Source organism: Rana temporaria, chromosome 7 (assembly GCF_905171775.1).
Source record: "Rana temporaria chromosome 7, aRanTem1.1, whole genome shotgun sequence".
In the NCBI taxonomy this organism is placed as follows: domain Eukaryota; kingdom Metazoa; phylum Chordata; class Amphibia; order Anura; family Ranidae; genus Rana; species Rana temporaria.
Window position 1 is genome coordinate 128,372,304 of NC_053495.1, and position 23,968 is coordinate 128,396,271.

Genomic DNA, 23,968 nt, shown 5'->3' on the forward strand with positions numbered 1-23,968 from the left:
TACTAGCACAGTATGCCATTGTCTTAGAAGGTTAAAAGAAAACAAGATAGTGGTTTACTACCACTTTATTAGCTTCCTGTTATCAGCCTGTTATTAACCTGTTATCAACCTGTAAATCACCTAGGATACCCAACACACTGCATTTGGGATCGACAGGCAGAGTGGGTTAAAACATTCCATTAAGGGTGGTAAGAGTAAATGGATTAGATCCCCAAAATAGGATCTGGTAAAGCCCCATCTTAAAAACATTTTACTAGGGTGTCTGATGTCTTGGTCTCCTGTGTTACAGTTTAACATTCTGATTGTACTACTACAGGTAGTCCCCTAGTTACAAACATCCGAGTTACTTTTTGGCTGGAGCTACACTTAAAAAATGTACCTGTTCCAAAAAACAAACAGATTCAATTTAAGAACAAACCTACAGTCCCTATCTTGTTTGTAACCTGGGGACCGCCTGTATGCGGTTACTATGTGCATAGCAAGCAATTTCCTTCCAGAAGCCTTTTATATACAGTAAAACCTCGGTTTGAGAGTGTTTTGCAAGACAAGCAAAATGTTTTAATAGATTTTGCCTTGGTATACAAGCGATGTCTTGATATAAGAGTAGCGTCATGTCACAACTGAATATAAAAAAGAAGAGAGGAGCCTCTAAGTGTAGCAATACGGTTACATTTAATGAAGGTACAACATTTAGCAACTTTTTGCTACACTTAGAGGTGCCTCTCTTCTCTTTTATACCCTGTAAAAAAAATGCTTTGATATACAAGTGCTTTGGATTACAAGTTATTCATCGCAAACCAAGGTGTTACTGTGTATATATATATATATATATATACTGTATTTATCGGCGTATATCGCGCACTTTTTTGCCCTGAAAATCAGGGCAAATCGTGGGTGCGCGATATACGCCGATACCCGCTTTCCCGCGCGAGTTTTGAATACTGCGCCGACATATACCGAGCGCAGTACACTCGGGTATAGTCGGCCAGTCTCGGCTTCTTCCGCGGTCACGTCCTGGATGTACAGGACGTGAGCGCGACAGTTGCCAAGCCTGCCCGAGTGTACTGCGCTCGGTATATACTGGCGCAGTATTCAAAACTCGGCGCGGGAAACGAGCGGGGAGGACGTGAGGACGCCGCAGAAGGACTCGGACCCGCCGAAGAGGACACCGGACCCGCTGAAGAGGACACCGGACCCGCCGCAGAAGGACACCCGAAGCCGCAGAAGGACACCCGAAGCCGCAGAAGGACGCCGGACCCGCCGAAGAGGACACCCAAAGCCGCAGAAGGACGCAGGACCCGACGAGGCCGCCGATGGACGCCGCACAAGACACCAAAACTGTAAGTACAAAAATAACTTTTTTTCCACAGGATTGGGGGTCACTTTAGGGGTTGCGCGGTATACGCGGGAGCGCGTTATACCGCAATAAATACGGTATATAAAAGGCCCTGTGTTTAGTGTCTTTTGAATACATTGCCGAAAAGAAGAGAGAAACTTATCCTGGCAGTGAAAAGTTGTATCTTTAAATCCCAGCTGGCTCCTCCTTATAACATTATACAGAATATCTTAAGAGGGATTAAGGCAATTAGATGTAAGGTTTTCATGGTCCCATTAGAGCAGGCACAAACTTGAATAAATAGCTCCACTTTGCTTTTTCAGCATTCAACAGGCTCAGGTAGTGCTTGAAGAAAGCTTGCTTGATGGCTGTAACTGTTTAATTATTCATTAACTCATTAGAAGGATTCATGTAGACTTCTGATGATACACTCAATATTATATTGTTTCCCATTTATACTCCAGCTGCAAACCTCAATTTATCAACAAGAAATGGATAATGGAAACAATATAGATTCTTCCAGCATGTTTGTTCTGTTGAAAAATCTCAGGTGAGGATACAGAGTAGTTATAGGATATAGATTGGGGACAGTGGAAGAAGTGGAGGATCAGAAAAGACAGGATCTGACAGCCTTTTTACACAATGTACAGGCTTAACCCCTTATGTTCCACAGTGAGTATAACATGCATGCTTTACTGCATATACAGACTGATTTCACTGTTGTGGGTTTAGTAACACTTTAAAGAGCAGTAGGCCTTATATATTAAACAAGGCTTTGCTACTAATAATAACCAACAAGATACTAGCTGTCATTTTTCATTTGTGGGTTGAAGAATAAAAAAAAAAATCTTAAATGGACAACAGCTTGTCCTCTACAGTTTTCATACCTAACCAGCACTATTGCCAGAAGTCGGAAATAAAGGAGTATCATTATACATCTTTGTTGACAGCTTTATAAATGACGATATACATTTAATACTCAAAATTGCGCAACATGTCGGAGATGCAAATGTAGCCATTTAAAATCCAGGTTTTTATGATATAAATCTTTACAGTAATTACATTAACCTGAAACCCTATACACAAAAGTATTATTAGTCAACGTTTCTCAGTCTTTTCTACTCCACCCACATAAAGATTACTAATTCCTGAAATTTAGACTGACATGTTGATTTGAACTGTTGTGTAAGTTAAGCACTCTCTTATTCATTAGAGAGAATATATAGTAATTTTTTTATGTTTTTAGATATGAAGCAGCAGACTGCTCAGTGTGTTTTTTTGGAATACCAGTTGTTACATGTCAGTAATTTCTTTGTGTGACCTTAGATATGTATATTATATGTCTGCTAGGATTCTCCATCTTAGTTACAATGTCCACCCTGTCCAATAGGGATGAGCTTTATGTTCGAGTCGAACATGAGTTTGACTCGAACATTGGCTGTTCGCCCGTTCGGTGAACAGCGAACAATTTGGGGTGTTTGTGGCAAATTCGAAAAGCCGCGGAACACCCTTTAAAAGACTGTGGGAGAAATCAGAAGTGTTAATTTTAAAGGTTAATATGCAAGTTATTGTCATAAAAAGTGTTTGGGGACCTGGGTCCTGCCCCAGGGGACATGTATCAATGCAAAAAAAAGTTTTAAAAACGGCTGTTTTTGCGGGAGCAGTGATTTTAATAATGCTTAAAGTGAAACAATAAAAGTGAAATATTCCTTTAAATTTCATACCTGGGGGGTGTCTATAGTATGCCTGTAAAGTAGCGCATGTTTCCGGTGTTTAGAACTGTCCCTGCACAAAATGTAATTTCTAAAGGAAAAAAAGTAATTTAAAACTACTCGCGCCTATTCATGAATTTTTCGGTTCCCGTCAATACAGATCAAAGTCTTTGAAAAAAACTGCAGTGGTTCCCCCCACAGTACATTACCAGGCCTTTCAGGTCTGAACCAAAAAAAAAATGTTTTGTGGGGTCCCCCAAAAATCCATACCAGACCCTTATCCAAGCACGCAACCTGGCAGGCCGCAGGAAAAGAGGGGGGTGGACGAGAGAGCGCCCCCCCTCCTGAACCGTACCAGGCCACATGCCCTCAACATGGGGAGGATGTCCCCATGCTGATGGGGACAAGGGCCTCATCCCCACAACCCTTACCCGGTGGTTGTGGGGGTCTTTTGGCGGGGGGCTTGGCAGAATCTGGAAGCCCCCTTTAACAAAGGGGATCCCCAGATCCCAGCCCCCCCTATGTGAATTGGTAAGGAGTACAGTGTACCCCTATTATTTCACAAAGAAAAATTGTGAAAATGTTAAAAATCACAGTAGACGGTTTGGGAAAAGTCCTTTATTAAAAATGAAAAAAAAAAAAAATTATTCCAACGATGTAATCCGGTCTCTCGATGTCTGTCTATTCCAGTGATGTAATCCTGCCTCTCCATGTCCAACGATGATCCATTCTCCAGCAATGCTCCAGTCTCCACGCACTCAGTCTCCCATCGAGGAACGAAACCCCCATGACGCGTAAGAGGGGGCGGAGTCACCCGTCCACGTCATTGGGTAACCCCCGGCTTTCTCCTTGCGTAAGGAAAAAGCGGGGGTTACCCAATGATGTGGACGGGTGACCCCGCCCCGTGACATCACGGGGCGGGGTCACCCGTTGCGTCATTGCGTAACCCCCGTCAACTTTGAACTTCACCATTACAGAGTCACTAGCCAGACAGTATTGTTATCAGGACATGGCAAAGCAGCTGCACACTAGTGAGGTACAAATGAACAACCATAGCCCCCCTGACTAGAGACTAGGGTGACCACATTTCCAAACTACCATTCAGGGACACCCTATCTTCCCAAAAATCAACTTGTGCTGTAACGAATCACAGCACAGTGATTGGACACAAGAGGCGGGATTTATGATTTCTCAAATCACAAGCAGGGGGCAGGGATTGTGCTTCTCCAGGCATTCCCGGCCAGGACAAGTACTGTCAGTGAGTAAAGCAGTGATGTGGCGGCCTTTTTTGGGGGCATCAGATTGGCCCGGGGGGTGACTGTGTCAGTTTCATGTATTGTCCTGGAATGAAGGTGTCCGGGACAGACCTACAAAATGCGGGACTGTCCCGGGCAATTCTCTGAGCCGCCGTCTTTTTACGGCCTCCGCTCCTCCTGGCCACTGGGGGGCGCGCGAGGCCTTTAAGCCTGACACCCAAGTTCCATTAGATGGCTGGAGTTTTTGCCTTTGAGCAAAGGATATCTGCACGGTCTCTTAGCATGTGTGCTGCTGGCGTTATCACTTGAAGACTCCATTATTTTGGTCTCTTGCTGTGATGAACAATACAAGTAGCCTACTCTCTTCAGTATATTAGAAATAAATGCTGAGCATCCTACATTACTGGATCTTTCTGGCCATATGCAGCACTAACTGAAGCAATAATTATTAACATACAACATAATGGATGACAGGGCTTGCTAATTAATGCAGCACAATGAGTATTGGTGACACGCAAAGCAAAATAACCATAGCAACCATCTAATAACTGTTTACTTTAAAGCCCAAAGGAACTTTCCAGTTTATATCTAAAAAATTTGTTTTACTGTTTGTTCTTAAAAAAAAAAAACAGCCACATCCAGAGTTGAAAAAACAGTTTGCAGCCAGAGAATGAGCCTTGTTTTCTGCAGAGGTCCAACATACCCCCTGCAAAGTCGGACCTATTACTCCACAATCAGCAAAGTCTAGCCCCCTGCTGATTGGAGACTCTTATGGCGCGTACACACGGTCGTTTTTTGTGATGAAATAAAACGATGTTTTTAAAAACGTCATTTAAAATGATCGTGTGTGGGCTTCACATCGTTTTTTGTCTTCTAAAAAACGACCAAAAAAAATTTGGTGGTGAATTCAGAAAACGATAGTGTGTGGGCAACGTCGTTTTTTATGATGAAGTTAGAAAAACGTAGTTTTTTTTCATGATGAAAAACGTTGTTTTATTTCATCACAAAAAACGACCCTGTGTACGTGGCATTAGGCTGCGTACACACGATCAGTCAAAACCAATGAAAACGGACTGAAGGACCGTTTCATCGGTTAACCGATGAAGCTGACTGATGGTCTGATGTGCCTACACACCATCGGTTAAAAAAATGAAAACGAAGCATGCGTCGACTTGATCCTGAGCATGCGCGGCCTTTTGACCGATGCTTTTGCATACTAACGGTTTTGACCCATCAGTTAGGCGTCCATCGATCAAATTTTAAAGCAAGTTCTCTTTTTTTTGACCGAAGGATAACTGACCGATGGGGCCCACACACGATCGGTTTGGACCAATGAAATGGTCCTTCAGTCCGTTTTCATCGGTTTTGACTGATCGTGTGTGTACGCGGCCTTAGTTCTGACTCAGCAGAAGGCGTGTCATGTGTCATCAGAGAGACCACTGCTTCAACACAGAGAGCAAGGGTTGGAAGCAAGGCAGAGGACAGGCTTTTCTACTCAAGCTTTGACTGTTTTTTTTAAAGAAAACCCATAGTAAATCTTTGCACTCCTTTTGTTTTGACGCGACTATAATGTATTTAGCTGATTTAAGGGAAAACATACTTTATATACTTCATCTATATATACCAGTGCATGTTACCAAAAAGTCCATATACCATATACCACTCAATAAAGTGTCTATATACAGTAATACTGAACAAGTGCTATAGTGCTGTGCAAAAAAGTTCATCAAAGGTGTCAAAAATCCATTAAGGTAAAGTGTCTCAGTGTGGTCTGGACAGGAGTCAGCAAGAGCGGTATGCACAATATGAGCGGTATACACGATACACAGTTGATTTACCATGGAATACACTGCCGTGGATTTTGTGAGTTTTCCTTGGTGTAAGATGTAGCACCACCATATGTAAGTAGGAAAATTGAGTTTTTAATTTAAATAAACATCTAAAGGTTTTACACTATGCAGATCCCCCCTTGCTTTTTCATGTGACGTCTGAATGAGCTCTGTGAGAAGTGGAGGAACATCAGAATCATTGGATCCTCTGATAACAACAGGCTAGACATGACTTACCTGTAGAGGGTGGTCCTGGTGATCTGGTGAGTTATCTAGTGTGGCAAAGATGGTGAAGCATCGAAGCACTTTCTTGAAAGATTGGGGACACATTATGAAAATATTGTTTGCACAGCACTGAGGCACTTTTCCTTAATGGTTTTGAATTTTTTTTACACCTTTGATGGACTTTTTTGCAGAGCACTATATCAATTTTTCAGTTGTTTAACAACAGATTAAGTTGAGTTGAGTTAAAGCAGGGGTTCACCCAAATTTATTTTTTTTAATATTACACACATTAGAGCCAGCATAGTAAGGGCATTTACTTTCGGCGTTTTTTTTTTCTTTCTCTCTCTGTACATACCTTTATATTCTGTTATTGTCCAGGGCTTCCGGGTTCCGATGACTGCGGGACTGGGCGTTCCTATCCTTCCGTTGGATGATTGACGGCTTGTGAAACAGGTGACCTGTCACACAACGCGTGTCACCTGATGTCGAGAAATAGCCAAGCTGCAAGTCGGCACTTTACGGCGCCTGTGCAGTCAGCTCTACACGGCGGGCGCAGGCGCCATATAGTGCCGACTCGCAGCTCGGCTATTTCTGGAAATCTGGTGACGCGCGTTGTGCGACAGGTCACCTGATTCACAAGCCGTCAATCATCGAACTGAAGGATAGGAACGCCCAGTCCCGCAGTCATCGGAACCCTGAGGCAGGGATAGGAACGCCCAGTCCCGGAGTCATCAGAACGCGGAAGCCCTGGACCAAATCAGAATATAAAGGTAAGTACGGAGAAAAAAAAAAAACCTGTCAAAATGATATGCCCTTACTATGCTGGCTCTAATGTTAAAAAATCGTTTTTAGGGTGAACCTCCACTTTAAGCTATGACTAAGCACTAGTTTCAGTGCGAAACGCGTCAGCAGCCAGGTTTTATTTTATTTTATTTTGCTGTGACTTGTAGTGCTGTACTTCTTTTAATAAAGGCTACAATTTGTTCAGAGTGCGGCTGTGCAGAGACAATCTTTGTTCCAACAGATTATTGTATATGGACACTTTATTGGGTGGTATATGGACTTTTTGAAAGAGGGAGTTTCCCCTAGAGAGACCGGGTTGTTGCCAACACTCCAAAAGTAGATTATTGAAGACAAAATACCCCCCACAGGTGTGGGGCTTTTAAGGCTACTTAGTGAGAGAATCACAGAAGTATATAGAAAAAAATCATACATTTATTAAAGTGTTTGTTTAAAATCTAATAGTAAACAATGTCACCATGTAGGACCCAATAATGACAATACAAACAGTACAGTTGATATAATTCTGAAATTTAGATCTTCTTTTTGTTTTGGCCAATGCGTTTCAGGATCTTGGTATAATCCCTTCATCAGGGAAATTTCTTTTAGGAGAGATCAATGTACATGACAATCTATAACAAAGCACAAAAGGAGATCTACATTTCTGAATTATATCAACTGTACTGTTTTTATTGTCATTCTTGGGTCCTATATGGTGACATATGTTCCTATAAACACTTTAATAAATGTATGATTTTTTTCTATATACTTCTGTGATTCTCTAACTAAGTTGCTTTAACCGCTTGCCAACCAGGTCGGCTAGGCTGCGCGAGATCACGTAATATTACGTCATCTCGCGAATCAGCTAATAGGGGCGCACTCGCTCGCCCCTGGTCCTGACGCGCGTGCCCGGTGGGCGCGATCACCGATGGGCACCCGCGATCGCTCGTTACAGAGCAAAAACCGGGAGCTGTGTGTGTAAACACACAGCTCCCGGTCCTGTCAGGGGAAGAAATGCCTGGTCGTCTGTTCATACAATGTATGAACAGCGATCAGTCATTTCACCAAGTCAGTCCCACCCCCCCTTCAGTTAGAACACACCTAGGGAACATAATTAACCCCTTCCTCGCCCCCTAGTTTTAACCCCTTCCCTGCCAGTGGCATTTTTATAGTAATCAATGCATTTTTATAGCACTGATCGCTATAAAAATGCCAATGGTCCCAAACATGTGTCAAAAGTGTCCGAAGTGTCCGCCATAATGTCGCAGTACCAATAAAAATCAATGATCGCCGCCATTACTAGTATAAAAAAAAATATTAATAAAAATGTCATAAAACGATGCCCTATTTTGTAGACGCTATAACTTTTGCGCAAACCATTTAATAAAAGCTTATTGCGATTTTTTTATGAAAAATATGTAGAAGAATACGTATCGGACTAAACGTATCGGCCTATTTTTGGGGATATTTATTACAGCAAAAAGTAAAAAATATTCATTTTTTTTTTCAAAATTGTCGCTCTATTTTTGTTTATAGCGCAAAAAATAAAAACCGCAGAGGTGATCAAATACCACCAAAAGAAAGCTCTATTTGTGGGGAAAAAAGGACGCCAATTTTGTTTGGGAGCCACGTCACATGACCGCGCAATTGTTAGTTAAAGCGACGCAGTGCCGAATTGCAAAAAGTGGCCCGGTCATTGACCAGCAATATGGTCCGGGGCTGAAGTGGTTAAAAGCCCCACACCTGTCTTCTATATGGACTTTTTGGTACCACACTTTTTTATATTTTATTGCACTGGTATACATAGATTAGGTATATACGGAATGTTTGCACTTTAGATATTGATGCTACAGGTCAGCGCTGTATACGTTTGGAGGATTCTTTTGATATCCCTTGCTATAGGGATTGATATGCAGCTGCTTCACCTGCATTTTGATCCCAACGCAATCCTTATTTAGCCTATTTAAACTGAAAATTCAGTTGGGCATTAAACTATAATTTAAATAGCTGCTAGGACTTACTGCCCTTTGTTTCTCTTCATTGTTCTTTTCAAATGCCCCATTTCCTGTTGGGCTGCAGTATAAAAACTGCAGGAAATTAAAGTTGTTTTGATCAAATCAACAACTACATCTGCAAATTTTCTCACTTTGGAAGAGGATGACGCTATGGCTAGTGCAAATCCTACTGTAGTGCAACTCTGTATAGAAACCAATCAGCTTCCAGGTTTTATTGTCAAAACTTTATTGAACAAGCTGAAGTTAGAACCTGATTGGCTACCATGCACAACTGCACCAGATTCTGACTGTGCCAGTTTTAGTAAATCTATGGCTCATGTGTACACTTTTCCTCTGCTTCTAAAATTTGTAGAAACATGAAATAGTTGTGAAATGGGAATTTGGATGACAGTGGTCAGAAAACATCCACCTATGTAAATCATTAGCATGCGGAACAAACACCTGTGACCTTCTAACAATCATATGATCTGCAGTATCTTGTCCAATGTGGATACAAGTAGATTTACTTTAGGGCAGGCAACCACGGCCCTCCAGCTGTTTTGAAACTACAAGTCCCATGAGACATTGCAAGACCCTAACAATCACAGGCATGACTCTTGGAGGCAGAGGCATGATAGGATTTGTAGTTTCACCACAGCTGGAGGGCCGAGGTTGCCTAACCACACATAATATGCATCATGAAAAGATTTATTACTGTAACACATTGCAACACATTGTAGATGTGCAGGGTGTTGCCATTTAAAGTTAATTGCACACCAATGCACACCCACAATACATTGTATTGCATTTGTGTTGTAGTACACCGCAGCATACAGGTGCACGTGCTCTGCAAAAATTGGGCAGGACCTTGTTTTTTTACTTTAAGGTGCAATGTTCAACATTCACTAAAACAATGGAAACTGTTCACATGAAAAGCCAAAGCTCATTTTAGAAAGTGTATGTTCTCTGCAAAGTAAATGCAAGCAAAAATAAGAACTCATGTTCACTTTCAATATCTAGTCCTTGTGTAAGGGAAATTTAAAAAACGGAATTTTTGCTACAACGTGGTTGGTTGATTGCAGTGAACAGCTTCAAGTGGTAATAATCCAAAAAGTTTATATATTGTAACCTACTCATCATTAGATGTTGTGGTTGCATTCGTCTTCTTTTTTTTCCCTGTTTTCACCTGGCGATCTGACCAGTAACACACCTCCTGTATTAAAGTGCCCCCACTCTAGATGAAGAAGCACAAGTGGCACAGCAGACAGCAGCATTGTCAGTCTGGGGGAAAGGGGAGTGTTAAATGTACTAGCACATTCAGCTACACTAATAAGCCAAACTTTGGTTCACACTTTGTAAGCACTTACAGCAAACAGTTTTTTCCTTTTGAGATATAGATTTTACATGAAAAAAAAAAAGCTGATCGCTGTAATCACCCCTGACAGCGTTTAATGGTTTGTATCATCCCTGCAAACTGATAGATCTGGAAGATCTTATTACCGTATTTATCGGCGTATACCGCAATCGTGGGTGCGCGGTATACGCCGATACCCGCTTTCCCGCGCCGAGTTTGAATACTGCGCCGACATATACCGAGCGCAGTACACTCGTGTATTGTCGGGCAGTCTCGGGTCCTCTCGCGCTGACGTCCTGGACGTACAGGACGTCAGCGCGAGAGTTGCCGAGCCTGCCTGACGATACACAAGTGTACTGCGCTCTGTATATGTCGGCGCAGTATTCAAACTCGGCGCGGGAAACGAGCGGGGAGACGCGAGGACGCCGCAGAAAGACGCCGGACCCGACGAAGAGGACACCCGAAGCCGCAGACGGATGCCGGACCCGACGAGGCCGCTGATGGACGCCGCGCAAAACACCAAAACTGTAAGTACAAAAAAACTTTTTTCCACAGGAATTCGGGGCAACATTAGGGGTGCGCGCTATACGCAGGAGCGCGCTATACCCCGATAAATACGGTATTTTGAAAAACAGATGTACTGGTCAGATCATCAAGTGAAAATACAAGAAAGCCCAAAAAAACAAACTAATGCAGCCATCACATTTAAGAATTGGAAAGGTGCCATATAATAAATGTTTGCTTTTTGATTTATTACTGCTTTCACCTTATTTACTAAGCTTGGTTAACCTTTTACTTTGCAATAAGTGAACAGCCTATACTCCTTTAGCAAATCAAACTATATATCTAACTATATATCTAATGTAATTCCCTATTTGCAAAGTATTATTTGGTGCTTTTTTTCTGATTCTTTAACAGGAAGCTCCTTTGATTTGGAAACTCTTAACCTTGCATATGATTATTGATAACAGCTGTCTCCAAACTTATAATATCAAATTGTAACATATAGTTATTCACAACCATCAAACAGGGTGCTGGATGCCTATCCAACCACACCAACCAAGCACTTCCTGGACACCAACAATTGAAGAGTTGACTAGCTTTGGCACCAGTTTCTTTCAATGTCCCCTTGAAGTGGTCCCCCCCGCACTCGGGGGACTAATGACTTCATGGTTGGCACAGGAGATGGTATGAATGACCAATGCACTTGTCCTAAATCTGGACACTGATCAACCCGGTAAAATATGCTATATAATTAGGACCTTCCCAACATTTTAGAAAGTTTCTATATATTTGTAGACGTTGTACCCTGGCCAGCCATAGTTATTTTTTTTAAGATATTACAATGCTATATAATTAGAAAATTATGCCCAAGCACACTTGTAACAGACTTTTTTTATGATTTTTATTCCATTTTTTAAAGTATACAATGTCAACAATAGCCGTTGTATCGACGACAGTCGTTGGCTATATGCCAGGGTATTAGTCTTTGCAACAATTAAGGGTACATACTGTACTGACATAAACATACTGAATTAGCATTTATCTTATGAACATATAAGGTGTGGAGACTTTTTTTTTTTTTTTTTTAATCACTTGCAAGTCCAAATCTTTAACAGGAACATTTTAAAAACATTTTTTCAATGCCATTCATTCTTTCAATGTAAGTGTCACCCTATCAGCCTATGACCCAGTGCCCTTGAATGGAGTACAAAGTGGCCAGGGTGTCACGCTGTGTTACGCTAATGGTGATTTCTCTGTAAACAGCGTAACACTTGACCTGACAAATGTTCACAGCTGCTATAACAAGTTAATATACCAACTCATCATACAAACTTTCAATGATATTCTATATAGTGTAAAAAAAATAATAAATAAAATAACTTACAGTAATGGCCAGGAGCCTTTCTTTCAGCAATTCTGCTTCTTCCATCCTGTAAAGTTACACAGAAAACATTCAGGATCTGACAAGCTGGAGAGTAACTGCAGCACAAGTGAAGGAAAGGAAGAGAGCAGCCGCAGGTTCCAAGAGAGATCTATTAATGTGGAGAGAAGTGGAGAGTTTTCTTAATGGGTTGAAGCAAGTCTGAATGGATCAGCCCAGGCAGGCTCATGTGAGAAGGGTGTGCTCTACAGGCAGCCTCTCACATAACTGGTGGCTTTACTGACAGGCAGCAATGACACACAGCACAAGTTCCTATCTTAACAAGCTGTCAGCTCTTTGACTTAAGTACAAAGATATTGTATTTCCCCCGTGCACTTTTGCGTTACATCACACTGATTCTAGTAGGTTGTGTTTTACAGTATGTGTTTATATAGCCATCAATAAGGGATGAAGGATAAATTGCAGAGCACCGATTTAATAATAGATGCAAAAGTGTATGTATAACGCTAGGCTTTGTTCCAAAAAGTCTATAATAACAGGAGCATTCTGAACAAAAGAAAAATAAGACTCGTTCAGCTGGCTTTCTTGTCTTTTTGCAAACACACGTTTTTCTGTTTTTGTTGTTTTGCTTTTTACAATGTAGAACATTGTAGCATCAATCAGGAACTTGTATGAGTATATATTCATGCAATCCTCAGAAAACAGAGGGCCAGATTCTCAAAGAGATACGACGGTGTATCTCCTTATACGCCGTCGTATCTCTGAGTTAGGACGGTCGTATCTATGCGACTGATTCATAGAATCAGGTTACGCATAGATATCCCTAAGATCCGACAGGTGTAACTGTGTTACACCGTCGGATCCTAACTGCAATTTAAAAATGGCCGCTGGGGGCGTTCTCGCTGATTTACGCAGAGAATATGTAAATCAGCGAGATACGCCAATTCACAAACGTAGGCAGGCCCGACGCAGTCACTTTACGCCGTTTACGTAAGGGTTTTCCCAGCGTATAGTTACCCCTGCTTCTATGAGGCGCAGCCAATGTTAAGTATGGCCGTCGTTCCCTGTTGAATTTTGAAATTTTACGTCGTTTGCGTACGTCGATTCACAAAACCGATGGACGCAAGTTACGCTCAAGCCGAAACCAATGACGTCCTAGCGACGTCATTGGGAGCAATGCACGCCGGGAAAATTCACGGACGGCGCATGCGCTGTTAAATCGGCGCGGGGACGTGCCTGATTTAAATAATACACTCCCCCTAGCCGCGGAATTTGAATTCCGCCGGAGGATTAACGTTACGCCGCCGCAAGTTTTGAGGTAAGTGTTTTGTGAATTACCCACTTGCCTCTAAAACTTGCGGCGGTGGATCTTAAATCACATAGGTTACGCTAACCTATGTGAATCTGGCCCATAAAGTGTAGACCAAACACAACTCCCCCCCAAAATCAATTAAAGAAACCTTGAAAATACAAATGCCTGTCAGTGTCTGGACTGTTAACACACTCAAGCCCACCCTTTACCCACTCCAAATAATCACTGAGTTAAAAAGAGCAAATATAATCTAGAAGCCCCTTTAAATTACCCAAATTCAAAGTCACACAAACACGCAGTCTCTGCAGTCTTCTATGTCTTTACTACAGAGGAGGATGGTCCTTTATTGGGTACCCACATCTCTGCCTGGGTGAGATGGGCACTTACCATTGGTTTTCTCTTGGTGGGGTTTTTCTGGGTCCAAAAGACTGCAATGGGTAAAAAAAATTGGCCCGGACTCCAGCACTAAATCACTGGTTGTCCCTCTCAGATGAGGTACCGCAAAGGTTTATGTGATTTTCCGTATAATTTAAAAGCTGCTAGAGGTTTTTTTTTTTTAATTCCTTAAGTATGGCAAAGTTTCTCAGATACAACAAGTCACATCATTTTCACAAATAAGAAAACACTCAATCGGCATATACCAAGAACCGAAAAACAAACAAGATATATGAAAGCGTTTGTTGACAATTTAAGAATTACTTTGCATATACAGTAGTATTTATAAACAGTGAAACTAAGAGCTGGTTCACACTACCGTGACCTGGGGGCGACTTGTGTCGCCCCAAGTCGCGCGACAAGACAAATCATATGGAAGTGAATGAGAGCCGTCTTAATGCACACTACTGAAGTCGCTCCGACTTCAGGAAAGGTTCTTGTACTACTTCAAGGCGCCTTCTAGGCAACTTGTACCCATTGATTTCAATGGAAGTTGCCTCCAAAGTCAGATCACTGTCTTAACTGAAGCAACTTTACAGGAAGAGAAAATGATTTTCTAAGGCAAACCCCTACTTCCCACAGAGCTGATTATTGTTTAATTGGCCACTGGCAAAGTTGCCTGTCCTGGGGGTGACTCGAAGTTGCCTCGAAGTTGCTTGGAAGTTGCCTCAAGTTGCCTCGCAAAGTCGTGCCGACTTTCATGTCGCTGTAGTGTGAACCGGCACTAAGGGGCCTAAAGGGCCCGTAAGTACACATACCATACATATCAAACATTGCAGTTTCATCAACTGAGAGAGTGAATCCAATGATATCACATAACAAACATAAGTCCACAAATTTCTTTGGTCACTATGATTTTATAACTGTTGTAACAATGGCTGAGGTGCAGAAAGGTAGCAGAGACAAACGAAGAAAATAAATTGATGGGGGGGAAGCAATACAAAACGGAAGGGTCATACTCCTGCAAAGTTAACAAAAGCCCCAGCAAACTGCTCTGTGCGGCAAACAATTTAATTCCGTTGGGACTCGGTGCGGGCCACTTCCTGCAGCTGCAGGTAAGCATCCACGCATGTGAAATGTCTCCAGGGCCTCCACTTATCTCGAAATTGTTCTTCCCTATTATGGAGAGTAGCTGTCAATTCCTCAATACGGAGAATATACTTGACTTTGGAGTACCACAGGACGCTGGTTGGTGATTGAGGCTGCCTCCACAATGCTGGGACACATAGTGCTCTCTCTCAGGTATAGGAGACATGTGTCCGGGTTTCCGAGTTTTTTTTTACATTGGAGCATGATAATGTATGGCGCAAGATTTTACCCAATAAATGACTACTGTTTGGGAGCCAAGAAGCCATAGTTGTCAAAATTCTCCTCTAAGGGTACTTTGTGGTCACCAATGCCTTCCATAGAAATACAATAATTCCAAACACAAATCTAGAGATGTTGGGAGTAGGTATAATCATAGGTTGGTCAAGGGGTGGCCTTTGAATAGACTCCCCCATTTTTCCCTGAGAGGAGAAGTGACAGAACCTCTTTCATTACCTTCAAAGGATGCAACTAAACTAAGTATTATTTTAGGTTTGGTAGCTAAACATTATTTAGATTGAAAGTATTACTCCACCCAGGTGTAGACAATTAAACATACTCCATGGCAAATGTCCAGAACCCACTATTCAGAGGATGCCTTTATTCAAAGTGAAATATCTGGCATATATTTTGTTTGTTTGTTTGCTTAGAATAGAGTGTGGGAAAGTGAGAACTTTGTCAGGTTTTAATTGCTCCCTTGCTGCATGCACAACATTGGCTTAACCTGCCTTCCTGAAACCGTTCCAACTTAGTAAATCACAAGGTAGATCAATTTCGAATCTGGTTACATGGGTCCATTTAAGCACAGTCAAATCCCAAAGCCTTGATGAAGGGAGAATGCGTTTTGCCCCAAAAATATGTTGAGTTTTTTTGTTATAAATCAATTTGATCATTAAAAACCTTGGACTTTTATGGCACTCTCATTGGCCTGTATGTTGGCTGAAATTGCTGTCTGTGGTCCCACTGGAGAGATTTCCCTTTACTTCCTGCCCCAGCTACAGAACAGGAAGTATGGGAGAATTCCAAGCACAGTTGTTATCAGGATAGGTGTAACCATTGGGAGATTTCCCCTCTACACCTGTCTCATAGACAGAAAGCAATGGGAACTCTCCCCAACTAGTATAGGCAAAAAAATCTCACAACGGTTTGAATAATTAACCACGCTATCACAAATTAAAAATATGTTTTGGCTGAAGTTCCAATTCCAGTGCAGATTAATATTCCTAGCCACTTTTAAGGAGATCTCTAGGAAGATTTTAAAATAACCAAACTAACAGAACAGACACAGTTCAGAGGTTAGACATTCCCAGCTGTAGTGGACTACTGTGATATCCGATGATTGGCAGAGATTGCTCACTAACATAGCACAGTTAGCCTCTTAATCGGTGGTCAAGTGGAAAATTATAGAGTCTGAAGTGTGGCCCCTGACACTTCCAGAGGGCCACACAATAGCAGCAGATTTTCTCAGCTCAACCCTCAAAGATTTTGGTCCTGCTACTTTTTTTTGCAGTGTTTTACAATGCACAATGAAGAAGCTGAAGCACAATAAACCCAAAGCATTGGTTTTAGTTGGCGCAATAATAACTCTTAACATTGATATAAGTGCTGTTAACATTATCAAATATTGGTGGTTAGTGGCAGAGAAAGGTAACACCCATCTCTCTCCTGCATTGGTGGTCAGTGGCATTGAAATGAAACCCCACCTACCCTGCATTGCTAGTCAGTGGCAGTGAAACATAACCCCCACCCCCGTCCCATGTTGGTGGTTATGGCAGTGAAAGTTAACCATCCTATCCCCCCCCCCCTGCATTGGGCGTTGTGACAACTTGTCCCTCACATCCTTCCCCCTGTATTGGAGGTCATGGCAATAAAAGTTAATCCCCGCCCCGTCTGCAGCGGTGGTCACGCCAGTGAAAATGTTACCCCCCCAACATTGGTTGCCATGGTAGTGAAAGTGTTAACCCCCCCATCGCCCCCTTAATTGTTTATCATCATGGTAGTAATAGTTAACACCTCTCCCCCCCTGCATTGGTGATCTTGGCAGTGAAAGTCAACTCTTCCATACTGGTGGTCATCTCAGTAAAAGTGTTAACCTCCCCATCCCCCCTGTATTGGTGGTCATGGCCGTGAACGTGTTGACCCCCCCCCCTGTATTGGTGGTCATGGCCATAAAAGTGTTGACCCCCCCTTGTATTGGGTGTCATGGCAGTGAAAGTACTAGCCCCCCCCTCCCATCCTCCTCTTCTGTATTGGTGGTCATGGCAGTGGAAGTGTTAATCCCTGCCCCTGCCCCATTGTTGATCAATTACCTATCACAGGTTCCTGTGACACTCCAGTATATTTTTTGTACTGTGAATGGAGATAACTCGCCCACAGTACAGCCTCTCAAAAAGTGCACAGACTTACAGAGAGCAACTGAGTTCTCAGCACCGCGCTGGCACTCTACAATCTGAATGGTGCCCAATAGCCAGTGGGCCACACATAAAAGGGCCAGCAGACCGCATGTTGGGCTCATTTGCCAATATCTCCCAGGGGTAAGCACTATATAGGTGTGCCTTTTATTTAAACCTGACAACATTTTCAACCCATCCACATACTATCCAAAACTAAAAAAAAAGTTTGAGCTTTAGATACACTTTAAAGCTGGCAATACGTTAGATTTTCAAACAAAGGTACAATAATTCATATGAAAATGTGTATGAATATTCTCAGTACATTTGATGACTTGATGACTGTCATTCAAAAGTACTTCAATTTTGTGTGCTGTCAATATAACATTTTGGAACAAACAGACTTTCCCAAATGAAAATTACATACACAATCAAAAAAGACCGTCAGTTTGACCCTACTAATGATTGGAATATTAGACGATCATCCATAAAACAAACAATTTAAAAAAAAATTCTACTAGCCAGCTTAAAGGGGTTGTAATGGCATTTTTTTTTATCTTAATATACTCTATGCATTAAGATAAAAAGCCTTCTGTGCAGCAACCACCCTAATACTTACCTGAGCTCCCTCGCTGTCCAGCGATGTCTATGAGTGTCTCAGCCGTCCGAGAGTCTCCTTCCTGATTGGCTGAGACACAGCAGTGGTGCTATAGTCTCCCGCTGTCAATCAAAGTCAGCTAGCCAATCCGTGGAGTGAGAGGGCGGGCAGGTCAGGATTCCATGTCCGAATGGACACAGGGAGCTGTGACTCCGCTCGGGTGCCCCCATAGCAAGCTGGTTGCTGTGGGGGCACTAAACAAGAGGGAGGGGCCAGGAGCACCAAAGAGACATCCCAGAAGAGGAGGATCCAGGCTGCTCTGTGCAAATCCACTGCAACAGAGCAGGTAAGTATTACATGTTTATTATTTTTATATGAACAAAAACTTTACAATCACTTCAAGGCTTCATGTACACTGGCCTACATTTACCACAGCTGAGGGAAAATGCATCAAAATAACACTGTGATTTTGCCACGTTTTCCGTTTTCCACAGCTGGTAGTCAAAACTTTCCTTTTCTGATTGTGGCAGCTCCTGAACTCTGCTAAAAGCCTATTGTGTACTTGGAAGCATAGGGGTTTATTTACCAAAACTGGAGAGTGAAAAATCTGGTGCAGCTGTGCATCAGCTTTAGCTTATTCAATTAATCTCTGGCAAAACAACTGGAAGCTGATAGGTTTCTATGCAGAGCTGAACCAGATTTTGTACTGTACAGTTTTGGTAAATAAACCCCATAGGCTTTTATGGTGTTGAGTTTAGGAGCTTTGGCAAAAAAAACACGCCTAAAGGCCCATACACACGATCGGATATTCCGGCAACATCTGTGTGATGGAAGGGTATTTCCGACAACAAATGTTGGATAGCCATGCTCTCAAATTGTCCAACAACAAATGTGTTCCGTTGGATTATCCTATCGTGTGTACACAAATCCATCGGACTAAAATCCAAAGTACAAACACGCATGCTCCAAACCATGCTAACCATCAGACAACATTAGCAAAAGTTGCCCAAAGGATGGCGCTAAAGAGCTGAAACATCACGCAGTTTCGTGTATGTTGGCTGAAAAAGTTCTGCCGTCTGTATGCAGAACAAGTTCACATCCAACGCCCTTCGGTCAAAAATCCACGTATTTGTCCGATGGAAATCCGATCGTGTGTATGAGGCTAAAAGCTCCTAAACTCAAGTTTTGTCAGTGTAGGTTAGTGTACATTCAGCCTTATAAGTTACTTTGCAGTTCCTAATTCCTCTTTGAGTCATCTATTTCTTGTTCTAAGATAATTACTGTAGTAGAAACAAAAAATATAAAATAACTTTGTACAAAAAAAAACAAAACTTATTCAGTGATGCAAGTGATGTCATACTTAACATATTACAGTATGACAGAAAAGTCGTTGGCGATATACAGTAATAAAGGATAATCTGCCTTGTTAAAGTATATATGCAACGCTGTATTAAAAATAAGAATAAATAACTGGTGAAATGGAGCATTTAAAGTGAGTCATGTTGACTGCATGCAGTTATTTTCAAATGCTGAATTTTGTCGCCATGGAAACAGTACGGAGTTTTTATTTCTGTTAGTACATTGTGTATAGCATATTGTCTTGTGTGTGGAATAAAGTGTAGGGGCAGCCACCAATCTACAGAAGAATGTATTGAGAAAGGAATGTTGATTTATTCTTGGGAAAAAAATCATGTCATGCTCAATTATGTCATGTATACTGTATATATGATGGGAGAATATTCTCTTTACAACCATAATAAATGGTTCTAACAGTTTTCTTCTTTCCTCTACAATGTAAGTATGCATGGTGGTTAAAAAAAAAAAAAAAAGTAAAAGCGAAACCCGCATTGTGGAGTTCCAGCAGATTGTACATATCGGGCTTGATTCACAAAAGAGATACGACGGTGTATCTCCTGATACGCCGTCGTATCTCTGATTTCGGCCAGTCGTATCTATGCGACTGATTCACAGAATCAGTTACACATAGATATGACTAAGATCCGACAGGTGTAACTGTGTTACACCGTTGGATCTTAAATGCAATTTAAAAATGGCCGCGGGGGGCGTTCTCGCTGATTTACGCTGAATAATATGTAAATCAGCGAGATATGCCAATTCACGAACGTACTCGGGCCCGACGCAGTGGTTTTACGATGTTTCCGTAGCGGTTTTCCGGCGTATACTTACCCCTGCTTCTATGAGGCGCAGCCAATGTTAAGTATATCCGTCGTTCCCGCGTCAATTTCTTTTTTTTTCACGTCATTTGCGTTAGTCGTTCTCGAATACAGATGGACGTCATTTACGTAAGCGTCAAAACCACTGACGTCCTAGCGACGTCAGTGGGAGCAATGCACGCCGGGAAAATTCACGGACTGCGCATGCTCATTTAAGTCGGCACGGGGACGTGCCTGATTTAAATAGTATACTCCCCCTAGCTGCGGAATTTGAATTCCGCCGGGTGATTTACGATCCGCTGCTGCAAGTTTGGAGGTAAGTGGTTTGTGAATTACCCACTTGCCTCTCAAACTTGCGGCAGCGTATCTTAAATCACATAGATCACGCGGATCTAAAGATCCGCTGATCTATGTGAATCTAGCCCGTAGAGTCTACATGTACAATCTGCTGGAACTTCACAATGCGGGTTTCGCTTTTACTTTTTTTTTAACCACCATGCGTACTTACTTTTATGGTGCACATACGTTTATGCATGTTTTAGTATTATTTATTGCTACATATTCCGAGTTTAGAGAAAGTATAGAATTGGAATCCTATATTTTCAATTTTTTTGTTGTTGGTAAAACCCAATTTTTTTTTCTAACGTTGCTTTTGTTTTAGTCTGGAAAATAAGAATAATTCTATGTATATATTATATTTAGCACTTGCAGATAGCAGGTGGCATGATGAAGTCAGCATTTGTGCAAAGTTATTTACTGCTATGCAGTAAATGTCCTGTGTTTTGACAAGATCTAGCAAGAGATCAAATTCCACATCTAGCTTAATGGATCTAAAGAGGGACGGATTTCAGTTAGATACACAGCCAAACTCAAGCGAGACCCAAGCAGCATTTTCCCCATCAGCCTACCACTGAATACACCTGAGCAAAAAAAAAAAATGTAAAGTAAAGGGTTTGTCATGGTGGGTATTATTTTCTGACATACAGCTAATGTTGAATCCAAGAAAGTTCTTCTGGCTGGCTGGCTGTTTTCACCTCCTTTATGTTTGCTAAAGCAGGTCAAAGGGCTGCTTAAAAATGTTATATAAAAAAAGTAAATAATAAAAGTGCATGCAAACCCTAACAATGGACTTTTATTCTTTCTCCCCTTTTGTGCAGTAAATATACCATTGAAAGCATTTTGTTATATTTGTTTGATAAGTGCAGATAAAAACATTTTATTAAAATAGATAGATAGCGCTATCACAGAGACAGTTTTAAGCCCTGTACACACGATCGGTCCGTCCGATGAGAACAGTCTGATGGACCGTTTTCATCGGTTAACCGATGAAGCTGACTGATGGTCAGTCGTGCCTACACACCATCAGTTAAAAAAACGATCGTGTCAGAACGTGACGTAAAACACAACGACGTGCTGAAAAAAACGAATTTCAATGCTTCCAAGCATGCGTCGACTTGATTCTGAGCATGCGTGGATTTTTAACAGATGGACGTGCCTACAAACGATCGTTTTTTTTTTTCTATCGGTTAGGTATCCATCGGTTAAATTTAAAACAAGATTGCTTTTTTTTTAACCTATGGATAAATAACCGATGGCGCCCACACACGATCGGTTTGGACCGATGAAAACGGTCCATCAGACCATTCTCATCGGTTAAACCGATCGTGTGTACGCGGCCTTACTAAACGTAATCCCTGGCAGAATGTATGATTTCTTGGCCATTTTTCAGAGAATACAAATGATAACACAAAAACACAAAAACATTTCTTTCACTCATAGTTAGTGTTTGGCTAAAGCCATTTACTATCAATCAACTGTGTTTACTCTTTTTAAATCATAATCGCAACAGAAAGTACCCAAATGACCCTAATCAAATGTTTACATACCCCAGTTCTTAATACCATGTATTGCCCCCTTTAACATCCATTACAGCTTGAAGTCTTTTGTGGTATTTGTGGATGAGGTTTTTTATCTTCTCAGATGGTAAAGCTGCCCATTCCTCTTGGCAAAAAGCCTCCAGTTCCTGTAAATTCTTGGGCTGTTTTGCATTAACTGCATGTTTGAGATCTCCCCAGAGTGGCTCAATAAAATTGAGGCCAGGAGACTGAGGTGGCTACTCCAGAACCTTCACTTTATTCTGCTGTAGCCAATGACTGGTCGACTTGGCCTTGTGTTTTGGATCATTGTCATGTTGGAATGTCCAAGTGCGTTCCATGCGCAGCTTCCTGGCTGATGAATGCAAGTGTTCCTCCAGTATTTCTTGATAACATACTACATTCATCTTGCCATCAATTTTGACCAAATTTCCTGTGCCTTTGTAGCTCACACATCCCAAAACATCAGCGATCCACCTTCGTGTTTCACAGTAGGAATGGTGTACCTTTCATCATAGGCCTTGTTGACTCCTCTCCAAATGTAGCGTTTATGGTTGTGGCCAAAAAGCAAAATTTTGGTCTCATCACTCCTAATGACTTTGTGCCATTTGTGTAGTAATGGCTTTCTTCTGGCAACTCGACCAAGCAGCCCATCTTTCTTCAAGTGCCTCCTCATTGTGCATCTTGAAACAGCCACATAACATGTTTTCAGAGAGTCTTGTATTTCACCTGAAGTTATTTGTGGGTTTTTCTTTGCATCCCGAACAATTTTCCTGGCAGTGGTGGCTGAAATTTTAGTTGGACTACCTGATTGTGGGTTTGTTTCAACAGAACCCCTCATTTTCTACTTCTTGATTAGAGTTTGAACACTGCTGATTGGCATTCTCAATTCCTTGGATATCCTTTTATATCCCTTTCCTGTTTTATAAAGTTCAACTACCTTTTCCCGCAGATCCTTTGACAATTATTTTGCTTTCCCCATGACTCAGAATCCAGAAACCTCAGTGCAGCACTGGATGAAAGATGCAAGGGTCTGTCAGGAGTCCAGAAACTCATTGACCTTTTATATACACACACTAATTACAAGCAAACCGATCACAGGTGAGGATGGTTACCTTTAATAGCCATTCAAACCCCTCTGTGTCAACTTGTGTGCATGTTATCAGGCCAAAATCACCAGGGTATGTAAACTTTTGATCAGGGTTATTTGGGTAGTTTCTGTTTTGATTATGATATAAAAAGAGCAAACACAGTTGATTGAAAATAAATAGCTTCAGCCAAACACTAACCATGAGTGAAAGAAAAGTTTTTGTGTTATCATTCATATTCTCTGAAAAATGGCCAAGAATTCGTAAATTCTGCCAGGGTATGTAAACTTATGAACACAACAGTATATAAAACATGAATATTGACCATCTGCAAATAAACGCAAACTCATTAAATCAATAATGTGAATCTTCAATATCTTACTTCGGTGTGACCACCTCCAATGACACACAATAGCATCTTACCAGATGCTAAGACCCCAAATTATAGGAGGTCTTGTAACCCTCAAATACACCAGCGCTTCACACAGCCAATGTACACCCTGTCTTAGGCCTCATACACACGACCGAGAAACTCGACGGGCCAAACACATCGTTTTGCTCGTCGAGTTCCTTGTGAAGCCGTCGAGAAACTCGACAAGCCAATTTTTTCCATTCCCGTCAAGGAAATAGAGAACTTGCT

At 41.7% G+C, this 23,968-nt stretch overlaps 1 protein-coding gene across 1 annotated transcript in view; it reads right to left on the minus strand.

Moving 5' to 3' along the window:
- PALMD (palmdelphin) overlaps nucleotides 1–12,645 on the minus strand; it is a 91,466-nt gene extending 78,821 nt beyond the window's left edge. The window contains exon 1 of the mRNA XM_040359963.1: nucleotides 12,375–12,645. Coding sequence (XP_040215897.1) covers nucleotides 12,375–12,419 — 45 coding nt within the window. The 5' untranslated portion in view covers nucleotides 12,420–12,645. The remainder of the gene's footprint in view (nucleotides 1–12,374) is intronic.
- Between the last annotated feature and the right edge of the window lie 11,323 nt (nucleotides 12,646–23,968).